Source organism: Priapulus caudatus, unplaced genomic scaffold, assembly GCF_000485595.1.
Source record: "Priapulus caudatus unplaced genomic scaffold, Priapulus_caudatus-5.0.1 Scaffold145, whole genome shotgun sequence".
NCBI classification, from domain to species: Eukaryota; Metazoa; Priapulida; class Priapulimorpha; order Priapulimorphida; family Priapulidae; genus Priapulus; species Priapulus caudatus.
In genome coordinates this window covers 416,390-433,468 of record NW_014577206.1, presented here as the reverse complement: position 1 = coordinate 433,468, position 17,079 = coordinate 416,390, and the positions used below count along the sequence as shown (strand labels likewise).

At 45.8% G+C, this 17,079-nt stretch overlaps 4 protein-coding genes across 4 annotated transcripts in view; 3 read left to right on the top strand and 1 right to left on the bottom strand.

The window, feature by feature from the left end:
• Nucleotides 1-372: 372 nt before the first annotated feature.
• LOC106806170 (elongator complex protein 6-like) lies at nucleotides 373-1,695 on the top strand. Its single transcript, XM_014808032.1, has 2 exons — nucleotides 373-1,204; nucleotides 1,477-1,695. Exons 1-2 carry the CDS (start codon nucleotides 500-502, stop codon nucleotides 1,594-1,596), a joined length of 825 nt encoding a protein of 274 aa, XP_014663518.1. The 5' UTR covers nucleotides 373-499; the 3' UTR covers nucleotides 1,597-1,695.
• Nucleotides 1,613-7,274, top strand: LOC106806165 (pre-mRNA-splicing factor SYF1-like). The gene is made up of 5 exons (XM_014808027.1): nucleotides 1,613-3,700; nucleotides 4,215-4,416; nucleotides 4,709-4,899; nucleotides 5,798-6,008; nucleotides 6,398-7,274. The coding sequence occupies exons 1-4, from the start codon at nucleotides 1,710-1,712 to the stop codon at nucleotides 5,997-5,999; spliced, it is 2,586 nt and encodes an 861-aa protein (XP_014663513.1). The 5' UTR covers nucleotides 1,613-1,709; the 3' UTR covers nucleotides 6,000-6,008; nucleotides 6,398-7,274.
• Nucleotides 7,275-7,350: 76 nt separating this feature from the next.
• On the bottom strand, nucleotides 7,351-11,487 carry LOC106806167 (peptidylprolyl isomerase domain and WD repeat-containing protein 1-like). Its single transcript, XM_014808028.1, has 5 exons — nucleotides 11,238-11,487; nucleotides 10,677-10,854; nucleotides 10,236-10,496; nucleotides 8,068-9,558; nucleotides 7,351-7,871 (listed from the first exon to the last, which is right to left on the bottom strand). Exons 2-4 carry the CDS (start codon nucleotides 10,821-10,823, stop codon nucleotides 8,086-8,088), a joined length of 1,881 nt encoding a protein of 626 aa, XP_014663514.1. The 5' UTR covers nucleotides 10,824-10,854; nucleotides 11,238-11,487; the 3' UTR covers nucleotides 7,351-7,871; nucleotides 8,068-8,085.
• A 49-nt stretch (nucleotides 11,488-11,536) lies between these two features.
• Nucleotides 11,537-17,079, top strand: part of LOC106806168 — a gene marked incomplete in the record, with an annotated part of 13,891 nt that continues 8,348 nt past the window's right edge. The window contains 4 exon segments of the mRNA XM_014808029.1: nucleotides 11,537-11,713; nucleotides 14,694-14,785; nucleotides 15,094-15,203; nucleotides 16,697-16,819. Of these exon segments, the coding sequence (XP_014663515.1) occupies nucleotides 11,635-11,713; nucleotides 14,694-14,785; nucleotides 15,094-15,203; nucleotides 16,697-16,819 (404 nt within the window).

Sequence of the window (17,079 nt, the reverse complement as noted above, 5' to 3'; positions counted from 1 at the left end):
GTGCGTGCGTGCGTGCGTGCGTGCGTGCGTGCGTGTGTGTGTGTGTTTGCTCTTGGCCAGTATATATATCCTATGACAAAAATACCCTAAGTTTAGAAGTATTTTGGGATTATTACACCCAGAGGACGCATAGTTAGAATTAGTTTGACATGAAAGACCTTGATCTAATATCTGTACTATAGTATACAATCGCTCTGCTATAATACTGCAGAAGCTTTTTGCAAACTATTGTAACGCGTAGAAGCGAACTAAACCGGGTTCGTCGTTCCAAAAGACGGTAACGATTGACTTTCACGAACCCACGAGTAATGTATTCTGATTGGATGAGCCTCGGAGGGGAAATTCACAGACGCACCCGAATAGAGTGCGCTGTTACTAACATGGCTGCGCACAACCATGAGCGGTTTTGAACACGTAAATTAATATTTTTAACGTTCAGTCGTTATATTAAGTGTCACTGTGACATATCGCATTCGAGACGATTACAAGCAATGTGGGGATGTTTGCTGAGTTAAATTCTGTGTTGGATATTCATCAAAACTGTTCGCTTGATGGGAAATTTATTCTCGTAACTGATAACCAAGTTGACGGAAACTTCATCGTGTCGCATTTTCTGTCCCTTTACCTGAAACGGAACAACTCCGTCTGTTTCCTTGCCTTTTCTCAATCATTTAATCATTACAACAACATCGGATTAAAGCTCGGTATCAATTGCACTCGTAGCCGAGAACAAAAACAACTCGTTTTTATTGACGGATTAAAAGCGTGTTTGGAAAGCTTTGTGCCTACTCGCAGTGATAGGACGAGTTCAACGGATTGTCGAAATAAATCGGACTGTGCGTTTAATTTTGTTTCGGAAGTCACCAGCTCTCCTTTGAGAAATTTGTTCATCCTCGTGAAAGAACAACTCGGTATCCTGGCATCACGTAATTGCCCGACTGTACTTATAATTGATGATGTTGAACCCTTGTTAGATCTTGGTCTCTCGGCAGCAGACGTTGTAGACTTTCTAAATTACATAAGTGTTTATTTGAAAGTTCCATGTCAGACATCCACCAATTGTTTACTGGTGCGCACACACCATGATACTGATATTGATGATGAGAGGTGTAATATTGTTTGGACACACTGCGTACATAAGTCAAATTTAAGTATTTGTGCATCCGGTCTTGCATCAGGGTTCTCCAAAGACGTTCATGGACAGGTGAAAGTTTAACTCGTTTCTATCGAAAAATTTGTTTAGAGTTGCTATTACAGTATGTCTAAATTTGTGAGTATTGTAGTTCTTGTAATTATAGAGTAAGTAGCTCACATAATGTTGCAACCAAATTTAATAAAGTTGAGTAAAGTGTAGTTCCTTTTACAATTTTTAATGTAGTAATCTTATATCTAGCTGGAAATAATAAAGTATGATTTTTTACATTGGAAGGGCATGCCATACAAACTTCATATCACTGTTACTAATTCTATTTACAGATTGATATAAAGTGGAAGGATATCGACGGAGAAATCGAGAAAGAAGAATCTAGACAGTTCAAAGTTGAAGAAAATTCGCTTCGGCTTTTTGCTATAGGAACATCAGCAGCGGTCCTATAAAAAAACTCGAATGCTTAGATCTCAAATGATCATGTCGGCAATCAATCAATTCTAGTACGCTAGAAAACTAATCTAATACTAGAAAGCAAACTGTACGTTACTATAAGCTAAGAATGCACATCTCGAAGATGGACGAAAACATAGTATTCAAGGAGGAAGATCTCCCCTACGAAGAGGAAATCCTGCGCAACCCGTACTCGGTGAAGTGCTGGCTGCGCTACGTCGAGCACAAGAAGGAGGGTCCAAAGGTGAACCTTATCTACGAGCGCGCGCTCAAGGAGCTCCCCGGCAGCTACAAGCTCTGGTACAACTACTTGCGGCTGCGTCGGCAGCAGCTGAAGGGGCGCTGCATCACCGACCCGCGCTACGAGGACGTGAACAACACGTTCGAGCGCGCGCTCGTCTTCATGCACAAGATGCCGCGCATCTGGGTCGACTACTGCGCGCTGCTCACCGCGCAGCAGAAGATCACGCGCACACGCAAGGTGTTCGATCGCGCCCTGCGCGCGCTGCCCATCAGCCAGCACGGGCGCGTGTGGCCGCTCTACCTGCGGCTCGTGCGCTCGCACGGCGTCCCCGAGACGGCCGTCCGCGTCTACCGGCGCCACCTGAAGCTGAGCCCCGAGAATGCGGAGGAGTACATCGAGTACCTTGTCGGCATCGGGCGCCTCGACGAGGCGGCCGTGCGTCTCGCGCGCGTCGTCAACAACGAGGCGTTCGTCTCGCGCGCGGGCAAGTCGAACCACCAGCTGTGGCAGGAGCTGTGCGACCTGATCTGCAAGAACCCAGACAAGGTGAAGTCGCTCAAGGTGGAGGCGATCATCCGGCAGGGCTTGCGCCGCTTCTCCGACCAAGTCGGCCGGCTCTGGTGCTCGCTGTCCGACTACTACATCCGCAGCGGGCACTTTGAGAAGGCTCGCGACGTCTTCGAAGAGGCGGTGCAGACCGTCATGACCGTGCGCGACTTCACGCAGGTCTTCGACGCCTACGCGCAGTTTGAGGAGAGCGTCATCTCGGCGCGCATGGAGGCGACAAGCGACGCGGCGGCAGACGACGAGGAGGAGGAGCTGGAGCTCGAGGTGCTCATGGCGCGCTTCGAGGACCTGATGGACCGGCGGCCGCTGCTGCTCAACAGCGTGCTGCTGCGCCAGAACCCGCACAGCGTGCACGAGTGGCACAAGCGCGTGAAGCTGTTCGACGGGCGGCCGCGCGAGACCGTCGGCACGTACACGGAGGCCGTGAGTACCGTCGACCCGAAGCTGGCGACGGGCAAGCTGCACACGCTCTGGGTCGAGTTCGCAAAGTTCTACGAGGCGAACGCGCAGGTGGACGACGCGCGCGCCATCTTCCGGCGCGCCGCCGACGTGCCGTACCGCAAGGTGGACGAGCTCGCCGCCGTCTGGTGCGAGTTCGCCGAGATGGAGATCCGGCAGGAGAACTACGACGAGGCGCTGCGGCTGATGACGCGCGCGACGGCCGCGCCAGCGCGCCGCGCCGCCTACCACGACGACTCGGAGACGGTGCAGGCGCGGCTCTACCGCTCGCTCAAGCTCTGGTCGATGTACGCCGACCTCGAGGAGAGCTTCGGCACGTTCAAGTCGTGCAAGGCCGTCTACGACCGCATCGTCGACCTGAAGATCGCGACGCCACAGATCATCATGAACTACGCGCTGTTCCTCGAGGAGCACGACTACTTCGAGGAGGCATTCAAGGCGTACGAGAAGGGCATCGCGCTCTTCAAGTGGCCGTACGTGTTCGACATCTGGAACACGTACCTCGCGAAGTTCATCGAGCGATACGGCGGCCGTAAGCTCGAGCGCGTTCGCGATCTCTTCGAGCAGTGCCTCGACGGCTGCCCGCCGAAGTTCGCGAAGAGCCTCTACCTGCTCTACGCGAAGCTGGAGGAGGAGTACGGGCTCGCGCGCCACGCGATGGCCATCTACGATCGCGCGTCGCGCGCCGTGCTGCCGCTGGAGCAGTACGAGATGTTCAACATCTACATCAAGAAGGCGGCGGAGCTGTACGGCGTCACGCACACGCGCGAGATCTACGAGAAGGCCGTGGACGTGCTATCCGACGAACCGGCGAGGGAGATGTGCCTCAGGTAGGTTCCACTCGTGCAAGCTTCGTTCCTCGACTCTCGATGTGCGATTTGTCACACCTAAAGAGAGAAAAGTTAAAGCACTACGATCAGCGATCTAACTTTTCATCAGCGAGTTTTTGCCATTGGCCATTAAGTCCTGTTGCGATTCGCGGACTTAGAAACGTCGGAGCGTTGGGTCTGCACGTGCGATCTCCCTTGACGTGCGAATCACCGCGCTGCTCCGAGCGTGTCGGCGATCCAACTTTAGGCTTAACGCGTGCTCCCCTCTACGTACGATTCATTGCACCTAAAGAGAGAAAAGTTTGTCGGCGATCTAACTTTGAATTTTTTAAATTTAGAATTAAATACAGTCGTGATTCGTGGACTTCGAAACATTTGAAATTTTGCGCTAGAACGGAAAGGCGATATTCTCTTTTTCACACACTCCACTTTGCAATGATCTATGCCCCTCTTAAATGTGTTCTTACTAAATTCTTGGTGGCCCGTCTCAACGGACTCATTGGCTTTGCGTTAGGTTCGCTGACTTGGAGTGCAAGCTGGGAGAGATCGACCGGGCGCGATCGATCTACTCGCACGCGTCACAGATCTGCGACCCGCGCGTCGCTCCCAAGTTTTGGCAGACGTGGAAGGAGTTTGAGGTTCGGCACGGCAACGAGGACACTGTGCGCGAGATGCTGCGCATCAAACGCAGCGTGCAGGCCGTCTACAACACGCAGGTACGAGTCGCCGGCACTAGGTGGCAGCAGCAGCAGCGCGGCGGGTGACGCCCCTTAATAACAATAGTATCTTGTGAAATTGTTTTTCTGTACATTCCACGTACAGATTGTTATCTGTACAATTCGCTACCATTTTGCAATTTTGTAAATAGTGAGATGTGCTGTATTTTTCAGGAATTGCTGTGCAAACCGTACATGTATGTACATTCCTAGACAAAACGTGTTTTACAAGCGTATTTGATCCTAATTTGATAATAATTATTAATTCGATTCCCCGTTGTCTCGTTATCAGGTGAACTTCATGTCGGCGCAGATGCTGGCTGCCTCCGGCTCGCAGGCGACGGTCGCCGACCTGTCTATAGGGGGCGGCGTCGGACAGGACATGAACGACATGCGCATGCTGGAGCAGAGGGCTGCGACGCTGGCCGCCGAGTCACTGAAGGACCAGCCGAAGAAACCAGATAAGGGCATAATGTTTGTCAGGTAAGGGGGTGCTATTTGTTAGGCAGGTGTTTACTGTTTGTTAATTAGGGTCATAGTGTTTGTTAAGTAAGGAAGTACTATTTGTTAGATAAGGGTATACTGTTTGCTAGGCAAGGGCATACTGATGTTTAGTAAGGGTATACTGTTTGCTAGGCAAGAGCACACTCTGTGCTTGGTAGGGGCATAATGTTTTTGAAGTAAGGGCATACTGTTTACTAAATGAAGGTACAACAGTTTGTTAGATGAGGACATTCTGTTTGCTAAGTAAGGGCATAGTGCTTTTTTTGTTTTTGTTTGCATTCATAAGCGACCCTGTAGTGTTCGAATTTTTTATCTCGAGTAAGTATCCTACACTGTCCTAGGGGCAATTGAGGGTGGCAAACTCTTCGTTGGTCATTCTCTCATCTCGGATTATCTCGATGCATCACAATTGTCGAAATCACACAGCTAACCGACGAACGTTTACTATCCATGTAACATTGTAAGCGATGCATAGAGTTGCATCCATCACGATTGTTGCATCCATCAGGGGTTGAAAATTAGATTTTTATTATGGTAGCCATGTGGGAATCCATTGTCTGGCTTGCTTGATACAATGTATAGCATCCCGTTTATGTACATGTATGACTGACCTGACCCCACCCTGATTATCATCTGCCACGCTTTCTTATATGCTTATACTATGTCTGCTGCGAGACCGATGAGAATGAGTGTGCATGAGCCCGTTCAGATCGCGCGCACTCGCTCTACGCGCACTCGCTCAAAGTTGGAAATCTGGTAACCAACACAAAAATCTACTATCCCGTTGATATCGGGATACCGCTAAATTCCCCTGTCCATGCGTCTAATTGACGAGCACGTCCCATACGTACGTTCACGACGTAACGCGTCATTACAGGGGCGAGCGCGCTGCCGAGGAGGAGATGGTCGAGGCGGTGAAGCATGCGAATCCGGACGAGATCCAACTGGACGAGGAGTTTGAGAGCGACGAGGAGGAGACCGTGAAGGAGGTGGAGGTTCCCAGCGCCGTGTTCGGCGAGCTGCGCAAGGAGGAGAACGACGGGGAAGAGGGGGAAGGGGACGCCGGTCAGGATAACTGAGAACGACGGGTAGGATCAACTGTCTTCTTTCGTGTGTGTTCTTCTGTTGGCTTCTGGGTATATTTTAGATGCGTGCTATACCAAAGAAATGATACGTATGATAGAAATGAAGAGATGAAAGAAAGATGGGTATATGATGCGTACGAAAGAAAGGTATGAACATCTCGCAGGTGGAAAGGGAGTTTAGACGTGTATGCATGAGTGTTCATCTTCGTCTGCTGTGTTGTTCTAATGCTCCGATTACAGGCTTCTGTGGACGAAACACAAGCAAATGTATGCACATGTATGCATTGGATGTCTGCTGAGAAATAGAAATAGTAGATTTAGTATTAGATGGTATGTGATAGGTGTATTCTCATTTCTCAGTGAAGATTCTAGATGCATTTTTCGTTTTTCAGGTGTGATGTCTCTGCACCGGTGCCTGGCTGATAACTTGCCTGCTGCAGCATCGCTGTGTGCGATGCAGACGTCAACGAGACCATATCCATGTGTGGTACAACAATCGACGATATTTACACTCGTCTGGTCGTGTTTAGCTTTAGTTATGAGACGATATATGGTACTTGGGGGCGTATTTACTCTTATTTTTTCCAATGATGCACGTGTACAAGGGTATAGATTTTGTTTCTCTTAATCTGTGACGTTAACCCTGTATATCATTTATGAATGAACACTTGCAGGAAGACAACCTCAGAATTTGTATGCATCAATATCAGTGTAACGTTTCATCATGAGCATTACAATAGATTGTCTAATAGTGATTTCCAACGTTTTGAACGCAATGTCATATATAGTGCCATCAATAATAATATTATGACTTACCCTAATATAAGAACATAGAGGTAATCGGAGTGTGATTTTAAATATCATAAAATTATAAGGCATTGCGCAGTGAATGAGGAATATAGATTTGACGGTGAGGTTATGATCTTACGTACGACAGTGTTTATTATAGTAGTATATTATATTACTGTAGTGTTGTGTGTTATCCAAACGTGATGCATTGCTCTAAATGTGAAAGATTTGTAAAGAAAAAAACATTTTGTACTTAGTTACTAGAATTTCTTATTGTATAACACGCAACCAAGTTGGTGGAAAATTCTAAACGTTTTCTTTCAATTCTAAAAACGAGTTATTAAATGTGGTACATTCAGTTATGCATATATTGCTCTCTATATTGTGATGTCACGGATGAGAGTTGTCTTGCTTAACCCTGCACAGCTGTCCAAGAAATTTCAACTAGTTATCAATAAATTGAACAAAAGCAACTAAAAATGTTATTATCTAATTTGTTATCATAAACTGGAGTGCAAGTCATCTGAAACAAATAATGATTTTAAGACATATTTTTTGTGTACAATTTGTGCTTTTTATTATTGAAAATTCGTTCATAACATTCAATTTTATCAGTTTGTCCCTTTCTAATTTTGCTAGATTCGATTATGACCGTAATTTGGGATTAGAGTCCTAGCTTAACGTTTGATTAGCTTTCAGTTCACATAGTTCACTATACATCAGGAGTAGATAATAGGGAATTATTAACTATCCCTATTATCTACTCCTGCTATACATGTAACCAAACTTATTACATCTATACAGTGAAGCAAACGTACAAATATAAAAATATTATTTACATTACATACAATGCATCTGCTAGAAGTACGGTGAAACTACGAAGACTACGATGTTCAAAGACTTCCATATTTACTAAGCTCCATCCGATGCATCTCCATACTATAAAATAAGCATTGGCCAACTACCAGTCCACCGTGATAACAATGAAAAAATCGCCATGGTGAAAATAACATTCAGTACTTTGTATGTTTTCGCGGTGATGAACTACAGTATTACTATTACAATAACTAATCACGAGTGTCACTCGGTGAAAAAATACACAGGGGCTCGGGGCGATTTAGCCCCCGAAATGCCAAAAAGAGCGCCGGAAATGCCAAAAAGAGCCCCCGTAAATTTGCATAGAGTTCAATGCAAACCAAATTTTAGAGTGCTATTTTCATGCACGCGAGCTTGAAAAGTAGCCCCCGAAAAATTAATTTTATTTTTTTCCCTGGTGTCACTACCGACACATTTAGTTCTTGAGGGTGATGCTCACTATGGAAACGTCTTCGTACGGCTTATCCGTCTTCGGGTTCGTCTTCACGTTGCTGATGTTCTGCACGACCTCCATGCCCTTCGTCACCCTGCCAAACACCGTGTGCTTGTTGTCGAGCCACGGGCACGGCACGACGCTGATGAAGAACTGCGAGCCGTTCGTGTTCGCGCCGGCGTTCGCCATGCTGAGCGTGTACGGCCGGTCGTGCCGCAGGCCCGCGTTAAACTCGTCCTCAAACTCGCCGCCCCAGATCGACTCGCCACCCGTGCCGTCACCCTTCGGGTCGCCCGTCTGCACCATGAATCCCTTGATGATGCGGTGGAACAGGTGTCCGTTGTAGTAGCCGTTCTTGCTGTGCACGCAGAAGTTCTCGATCGAGCGCGGACACTCGGCGGCGAACAGCCGGCAGTGGATGTCGCCGAGCGACGAGTGGATCACGCAGCTGCCGTACAGCCGCTGCTGCTGCTTCGACTCGGTCGCCGCAACGACGTCCTCCTTCGACGGCTTCTCGTTGAAGACGTCCCGCTCGGCATCGGCGCCGCCGCGCGCGTCGCCCGGCTCGCGCCGCGTGAACAGGTAGAAGCGGTTCTTGCGGTACGCCGTGCAGACGAGCGTCGGGTCTCCGCGCACCCCGGCCAGCGCCGGGTTCTCCGACGCCTCCATCTCGACGGTGAGCGCCGTCTTCGGCCGGTCGGCGGCGCCCTGGAAGAGCGCGACGTCGACGAAGCGCGCGTTCTCGAGCTTGCCGAGCTCGCGCACGCACCGGTTCGTGCGCACGTTCACGAGCTTCACGCCCGTCAGAGTCGAGTACAGCACAAAGTTGCCGCTCTCGTCGAAGACGACGTTAGCCGCCGCGAGCGCGCCCGTCTTGTCCAGCTCACGCTCGATGGCCATCCGCCGGCCGAACTCCATGTTCGGCAGCTGCTGCTTCGTCTGCTGCAGCTCCGTGTACTGCTTCAGCGACTCGTCGAAGACGCGGTAGAGCTTGCCAGTCGCGAAGCGGAACAGCCGCACCTTGCGGTCCATCGCCGTCGACGCCAGCAGCTCGCCGTCGGGTGAGAACGCAAAGTTCGTCGGGTGCGTGCGCGCCTTCGCGAACTCGTACAGGTCCGTGTCGAGCTTCGAGTCGAAGCGGACGCACTTCGGGAACGCGTACTCGCCGCGCGCGCCGCACCAGTACTCGACCATCCCCGAGAGGTCGGCCGACACGGCGACGCCGCACACCGCGTTGTAGCGCATGCACGCGACCTCCTTCTTGTGTAGCCGGTCGAGGGTCCGCATCGGTTCGGAGTCTCCCGCGCCGTCGTAGACGCGGATCGTGCCGCACGCGCGTTCGGAGACGGCAACGGCGTGCACGGCGTCGCCCGTCGCGTGGATCCACTCGACGCGGCCGGGCACGAAGCCGAGCTTCATCATGTTGATCATGTCGAAGTTGACGACGTCGAAGACCTTCATAGGGATGAAAAGGACGAATTTCATTTTCAGAGAAAATCACAAGTTGTGGGGGGGCGAAGCCAACTATTTATACATTACACAAATACAATGTTTTACTTGTATAATTACTTGATAAATACAAACAAATTGGAGTATTACACACACGTTCTCACATGTGTACATGTAACACACATGTACATCAAGCGCGTAGCCAGGGGGGGGGTCCTGGGGGACCTAGGACCCCCCAATCAAAATCCACATTTTTTTTTCCTCTTGTCAGGCAGCGAGCTATGTATATTGACGTTAGTGACACAGCATGGTCGAGTTAGGTGTCGTTGTAGAGCTGCAGAAGAAATAGTATTGTCAACAAAACAGCGTCTAAATTGATTTTAAAGCACTATTTTTACATTGAATTGAAAAAAAAATTTCAGACCACCAGATTCACCCCTTGTTACTCGCTCGAGGACCCCCCAATCCAAATTCCTGGCTACGCCCTTGATGTACATAGCAGAGTCTTATTTAATTGAAGGTACTGTTGAGAGTTAAAATATAGATTTTACATTCTTAACCTAATCACCCCCCACGTAAAAAAAAAATTCTCATCGAATTTAGACGTTTCACAAAATAGACCCCACGGCCTGTCAAATCCGAGAAAAATTTCTCGGATCGAAGGAAAATTCTCATGCTTGCACCTTCATGGTCTCGTCGCTGGCGACCGTGCAGTACAGGCGGCCGGACGAGCTAAGCGCGACGTCGTGTATCGTGCCGAGGTGGCTGCGGAAGTGCTTCACAAACTCGATGCCCTCGGCCATCTTCTTCCAGAACTTGACGTGCCCGTCGACGCTCGCCGTGATGATGAAGTCCGTCTTCGAGATGCGCACGTGCGTGACGACGTCGCGGTGCATGTAGCTCTTCTCGTAGGCGCTCGCAGAGGGCAGGCTGTCTAGGTAGACCTAACAAACAGACAGACCATGATCAAGAGTTTTGTACGCACCGGAAAGAATTCGCAAAACACTGGTATTTCGCACGACAGCGTGAAATCGTGTAATTAATTATTGTTTTTAATATTATTATGTGTGTATTACATGAGATATGTGACCCTAACGACATGTATATATATATACGGGTTATACCTGTTCATATTCAAGAACTTTCCTCTTCTTAGGCTTTGCAGCTTCGGAGGGCATAGGACCGATCCATCCCTCATCACCAGACTCTTCTCCTGCGTCATCTTCCTTTGGGGAGTGTGGGCGCTTTCCATCAGCTTCACTTTCAGCCATGTCGCATGGGATTACTTTTAAGTCAAGTCAGCTGTATGATTAAAGAAGTTGTACAGGTTAGTAATGTACTATAAGTTATAACAGTCAAATATCATGGATGACAATCGAGCAGAAAAGATCATTCTGTAGCAGGTTTACACCTACAGATACAGCGAACACAATACCAACCCGAGGAAACGATTATAATGTCATTTAAATTTTAATACACAATAGCACTCTGCAATGTACTTCAACTACTTGCAACCACTTTTGTTTTGTTGCAGTTGTTTCAATGTTTGATTTCAAATGCAGCATGAATTGTAAAAATTTTGTATGTGAATTGCTTAGCATTGAATCTTGCATTCAGCATCTGATTTAACTTTGATTTGAAGGGCCCTAGCCTAGGCCGAACTGTAAATTGTAAATCGTAAGTACCCACAATACACATCTAGACTAGCGCCAGGCTGCGCCCGCTAAGAGAAGAGTCAAGACCACCGCCACCGGCTAAAAACTTAAACTTGCACGATCGTTTTTACAGTTATTTTTGTAAAAATTGAGATATACATAGACTGCGTATAGCTACTAATTACTTAATACGTGTGTTATGTATAGTAAAATGTAGTGCAGCTGATACAAAGTCCCAAAATACGTGTACACACGCTTCCACTAGTCCACCTGCTCATCCACTCTGTTCATTTACATTTACACGCTTTCTTACGCCGCCTGGCGGTGAGGTCATGACCCCGCCCGAATGATAGGGTACATTCCAACATGGTCGGCAGTAGCCAATAATTTTGTGAACTCCACGAAAAGTTTGTAATAAACTCTTAAGATGTCTTCTCACGAGGTGAAACTTCACATATATGACCTTTCTAGGGGCTTGGCAAAGTCTATGTCTATGGCCTTTCTTGGTAAGTATTGCCGTTTTAGAGAATTAAGCCTGCAAAATAAGCCTAACTTAGTAACTAGTAATAAGCCATGCATGATGCATCATGCAGTGCACGAAAACATGAGTAAATTCACGAGAGCCAATACTATATATAGTAATACTAGTAATAGTAATACTAGTAATAGTAATACTATTAGGTTTCATCATTACTATTAACTTTCTTAATATGTGGGCTGTATCTGAAGTCTGTTAAAACATAACTTCAGATCTTTACCAGAAAGGCATCTCAATTTAATTCAATTATCTAGTTTAATTTATTTTATTTGTATTTTTTTTTAATTAAATATTGTCTAGCTCACTAAATTAGCGTCCAAGAGTCAGCTAGACGGCCACACCTTAACAATGGAATGACAAATGAAACCCAGTGGCTATGCAACTGAATTCAGCCTATATAGGCCTACTCAATACTCTTAATAGTTCAAACTCCACGACATATGGCGTTCTCGCTCTGGCTCAATTTACCACTGCCACAAGTAGATATCCGTGAGAATTTCTAACGCTTTTTACCATAAGTTTTACAGCGGCCAGGTTACTCGTATCCTATATAATAAGATTTGTGCTGATAAAAGTTGCAAAGATATTAAAAATCCGACCATTATTTTATGAAAAATATGATAAAATAGTCATACGAAATAGTGCGCGGATTGTGTGTCCATTTACTACTTACAAATCATACGCGGCTATTGGATTGCCATTCGCTGCATTAACCCGGAGCTCCGCCCACTTGAAAAATAGTACCAGTTTTGTGGCAGTGGTATCCTGAGTTGTACGAAGTTGTACTATATGGCTGCATGCAGTTTGATATTAGTTAATACTGCCCACACACTGTATCAGTACTAGTATTGGCTCTAGTTAGTAATACTAATAGTATAAAGTATAAACAGTTAGGTCTGTGCAGTGTATGACTAATTTAATGTTATCACCAGTCGCTAGGAGCAGAGTATATTAGCATTGCCTTTATATTGGGAAGTGCTCAGATTTGATCCAACCACAGTTTCTGTGTCAGTTTTGGTGTTCTCAATGCTACAGTTACTTATCAAATATCGGATATCTTTGTAAGAGAACCATGCTTTCTCGCTGGAAATTAGTAATATCTTCCTCAGTTTAAATGTGTCATAGTCACTAAAGAATAGCCTATAGATGCAGCCATGTTTAGTGCTTTAAATAGCTGTGTAGGGTTGTGTTTGAAGCTAAAATTGCATCCGGCTGGTATATACTATCTCATTATATTGTAACGTTTTCAAAAGACTGCAAAAGTATGGAAATATAACTCCTGGCATGATGTTTAACATGAACAATAACATAGTACAATGCCAAATACAGAGTAGAGACTTTCCAGAGGCTTGAAACCATCTCCTTAGGAGAATCTCCGAAGACAAGTAAAATGGTGAAGAGGAAGAAAAGGATAGATATAACAAACAAGAACAGAGTTTATTAACGATGTATAGCGCACGTATATTGTACGAAGGCGAGACTATATTCTAGGCTGTCGTACAGTGCTAAGGTGTAGCAAGCAGTTTATACCATGCCTTTATCCCGCACAACAGTATCAACACAGACAGCATAGTAGCTGAGGGCAGTAAGGTACAAAGCTTGCCCAGTACTTATCAGTCTATAAACGTGAATTGAAGGCATTGAACTGAACTGACAGGTAACTGTTAGAGGGATGCAAGATGGCAGATTACAAAGTAATCAGTAAAGCTGAGAGAGACAGACAGAGAGAGAGAGAGAGAGAGACAGGCAGACAGACAGACAGAGAGAGACAGGCAGACAGACATACAGACAGAGAGAGAGAGAGAGAGAGAGTGAGAAAAAGAGAGTTCTCTTATGCACAAGTCCTGCTGTTGAACGTGTTCTCCCAATGTACTTAGGCATGAGTAGATGGGCGCGTAACACGCACGTTGAAGTGTGAACACCGTCGAACGTATTAGCAGCTCAGTGAAATCAGATCTCCAACTAAAACTGACCCAGTACGAGTCAGGGCTTGACTCCGTCCTCTTGTACCAACAAAGCTCAGCGATTGCCAACTGTTTGTATTACGTGCTTACAAACTCATATTCACCAGCTTCGTAACAAATTCAACTGTAAGCACTCAACTGTAAAACGGCCTCATACCTCAAATCTGTGCCCATCACATATGTCCCCTTCCCCAATCTGAATGTTTTGAGGGGAATAGTAAGACAGACAAACCAAATAAGACCAACAAGAAAAGAAGAAAAAAGAAAATAAGAAAGACAGACGAGAACAACCAAGGCAACCACCCAGTCAAGAGCTTATACCATCCACTTGCCTGTAAAGAAACTTATTGAATTATTGTATTATTGATTTATTAATGTAGAATTCTCGAGCAAAAACAGTTGTGACAAACAAATAGTTATGCGTAAGGAAATTTTCATGTATCCAACATAGAGTTGAACTGATTCTGTTGCTTTTTGCTCTTGTTTCCTGGTTGTTTTCTTTTGTTTGCTGGCAGGAGGGGTGAAGAATGTGCATGAGGGTGAAAGATTGGGCTAGTTAGAGAAGTGTTATTAAAGTGATTACGTCACCATAAATAGTAAAAGTAAAAATAATATTTCCACTTTTTCACAAAATGTAAGTAATTTTGTTCACTTTTTATGGTTAAATTGCTGCATTATACTTCCTATTTTTACTATATTGTTTGATGTAAACATACACTCGTGACTCATACATAGCCCATAGCAAGCAATTAATGTCAGGATCATAATATCAAATCGTCCAGGTTTTTTTGGATTTTTAACTAGTTGAGAAACAATCTTATCAGGTAAGAATTTGACGATACATTTAGTCCTGTTAGTACTTACTAAAATGTAAAAAAAAATCGCAACAAAAATTTTACAAATATACACCATAGAAAATTCGTTACGTAGTCAATTTAAAGAGATGATAAGACATTTTTATTGTGAATTTTTGTTTAACTGCAGGAAAGCAACTGGACGGCATATGGCACACTGGCATCGTCGTATATGACAAAGAATATTTTTACGGAGGTGCAGGAATACAGCAATGTGAACCTGTAAGTTGAAGACGAAATTATTAATAATTTGCAGGCTACACTTTAAGTATTTGATAGTTTACTTTAAGAGCATTCAGCCCAGCTGCCTGAATCACACGCCGCGGCACCTAGCGTGCAAACATTGATAAACCTTACGTTAACTTCGATATATTACGCAGATGCCAAGCTATTACATATATGTTGCTGTCACACTAAGTGCTATATAGTTATAGATGCTTGTTTACCACAAAATGATTAAAGCTGTTATTACTTTGCTTTCAAGTTGAAGTGGGCTCGTGAAATTGAATATTCTAAAATATTTGTGTCAGGGCACAACGATTCTTGGAGCACCAGAGCAAGTAGTTTCGCTTGGGTCAACTGACCTACCATGGGAGTTGTTTGCAGAATACCTTGATGGACTATCAGAGGAAACCTACAGGTGAGTAGTTGTATGAGTAAGAGTTATGAGTATGAGAATTTGTAAGAGTTCACCATGTTTTATGTTATGTCCAGAATAGAGAACAACACATTATTATGTGCATAATTATTAGCGTCATACTGCATTGAAGAAATTCTAAGTCTTCATTGTCCTTATCTCACTTGTACATTGTTACAAACATTGACTGTTAGGCAAAGTAATGTCCCCTTAAGTTTGTTTCTTATTCTGTCGATGTATCGAAAGGGGTTGCTAATAGCTTCTGGTCACCCGAGACAACTCGTGTTTGTTCACAAGTTACGTTCGGTAAGAGTTAGACTCTTGTCAAAAAAAAACGTTGATGCTTTACTAAGTTTCGGTAGTGCATTGCTGTAGTGCCACTTGTCATGAGTCATCTGCTATACGGTATATATACGTACAACTGATCGTGAGTCATCCCGAATATGTACAGCCCTCCCTGGCTGTCAGGGTGCGGGTGTGAGTAAGTGAGGATAGTCACTTCTTCACACAAAGGTGTCTAGTGGTGGGGGTGGCCGGCACAAAGTTGCATTGGATGTAGTGGATTGACCATAAGAGTGATCAAGTTTCAAACTAGCTAGCAAGCTATATATAGGAGAGCAGTGTCCCAGCAAGCACAGGCGCGTTATCCCAACAGACACACTGATAGGCAGGCTGCCTGCATATGTGTTTATGTGCTATAAATAGCAGCAGAGGCAGCGCCTAGTCTAGACCCTTCTAGCATCCGTAGTAGAATTAAGTACAACAAATCACATGCCTATAAATGCGGAACACTTATTAAGCTATATTGCACACGTACATGTAATAGTTAGTGTAGAAGCTAGAAGCAAAAAACTTCGTTTTCATTAAGATTATGAATGATATGTTCGAATGCCCTACAGTAAGGATCGTCTGGAGCTGGGTTCTTACAGCGCATGCTGTTAGGGAATTTGATATCATTTGCTGTTGTGTTGATTTAGCCCGTGTTTACAACAATGTTTAACCCGCTTCCAGACACGCTGCTTTTCTCGTTTGTGTAGCCCAGGAATTATTTCATATAGGAGTTGTTATAACACTCGAGAATTCTTGTAATTGGCAAACATGCAATCTACCAGTTTTGCCGTTACGCACCCTTAATAATATTAATTACATGTAGAGCAAAGGGTCACATGTGCTCTGTGCTTAAGAGCCTTAACTCTCTGCCTCTTACCAGCCTTTTGCACATTGGGATTTCCATGCCGTGACACTCCCTCCCCCGCAAGTGCTAAAAAAGGAACTGTCTGTTATTTTGGTAAATAGAAGATTTCTCCAGGGTATTTTTTGTAAAATGTTTAGCGCTCGGTAAATAGTTAATTGGGCGTTCGGGCGTACTCTCGAGAGTGGTTTTGCGCCGGCTTCTAGCAGGGCCAATGTCGAGTCATTCTGTGAGCGCCATTTACACGGTTTGGGCGTGCGGCAGGGGAGGAACGTTGTTGTCAAAGCGTTTCTGTGCGTTGCAGGGGTGAGAACTATAGTCTGTTAGGGCAGAACTGCAACAACTTCAGCAGCGAGGTGGCTCAGTTTCTCACCGGCGACAGCATACCCAGTTTTGTTACGGACCTGCCGGGAGAGGTGCTACAGACGTAAGTGCGGTTGGCTAACGCGGCACCTCGTGTATACGCTGCTTCCCTGCGCAGTGCTGTAGCCTGTAGTGTGATCTCGACATTTAAGTACTGCGCGTGTTCAATCTGTCAATGTTGCTGAGAGGGTCTATGTCCCCCGGGGTACTGCCGGAACGTACCCTGGTACTATATTATATGCCGGACCGTTCCTCGCCTACTCCACTAACGAGTCTAGGGATTCGCCTTCCCCTTCTCCCTAACCCTAACCCGAACCCTAACCC

Bases quoted from the DNA above. Each gene is read 5' to 3' on its own strand.
- LOC106806170 (XM_014808032.1), top strand. From the start codon at position 500: ATGTTTGCTGAGTTAAATTCTGTGTTGGATATTCATCAAAACTGTTCG. The intron at 1,205-1,476 runs GTGAAAGTTTAA...TTCTATTTACAG, and splicing joins CCAAAGACGTTCATGGACAG to ATTGATATAAAGTGGAAGGA.
- LOC106806165 (XM_014808027.1), top strand. From the start codon at position 1,710: ATGCACATCTCGAAGATGGACGAAAACATAGTATTCAAGGAGGAAGAT. The intron at 4,417-4,708 runs GTACGAGTCGCC...TCTCGTTATCAG, and splicing joins AGGCCGTCTACAACACGCAG to GTGAACTTCATGTCGGCGCA. The intron at 4,900-5,797 runs GTAAGGGGGTGC...GCGTCATTACAG, and splicing joins AAGGGCATAATGTTTGTCAG to GGGCGAGCGCGCTGCCGAGG.
- LOC106806167 (XM_014808028.1), bottom strand. From the start codon at position 10,823: ATGGCTGAAAGTGAAGCTGATGGAAAGCGCCCACACTCCCCAAAGGAA. The intron at 10,497-10,676 runs GTATAACCCGTA...TCTGTTTGTTAG, and splicing joins AAGTTCTTGAATATGAACAG to GTCTACCTAGACAGCCTGCC. The intron at 9,559-10,235 runs GTGCAAGCATGA...ATCCCTATGAAG, and splicing joins CCAGCGACGAGACCATGAAG to GTCTTCGACGTCGTCAACTT.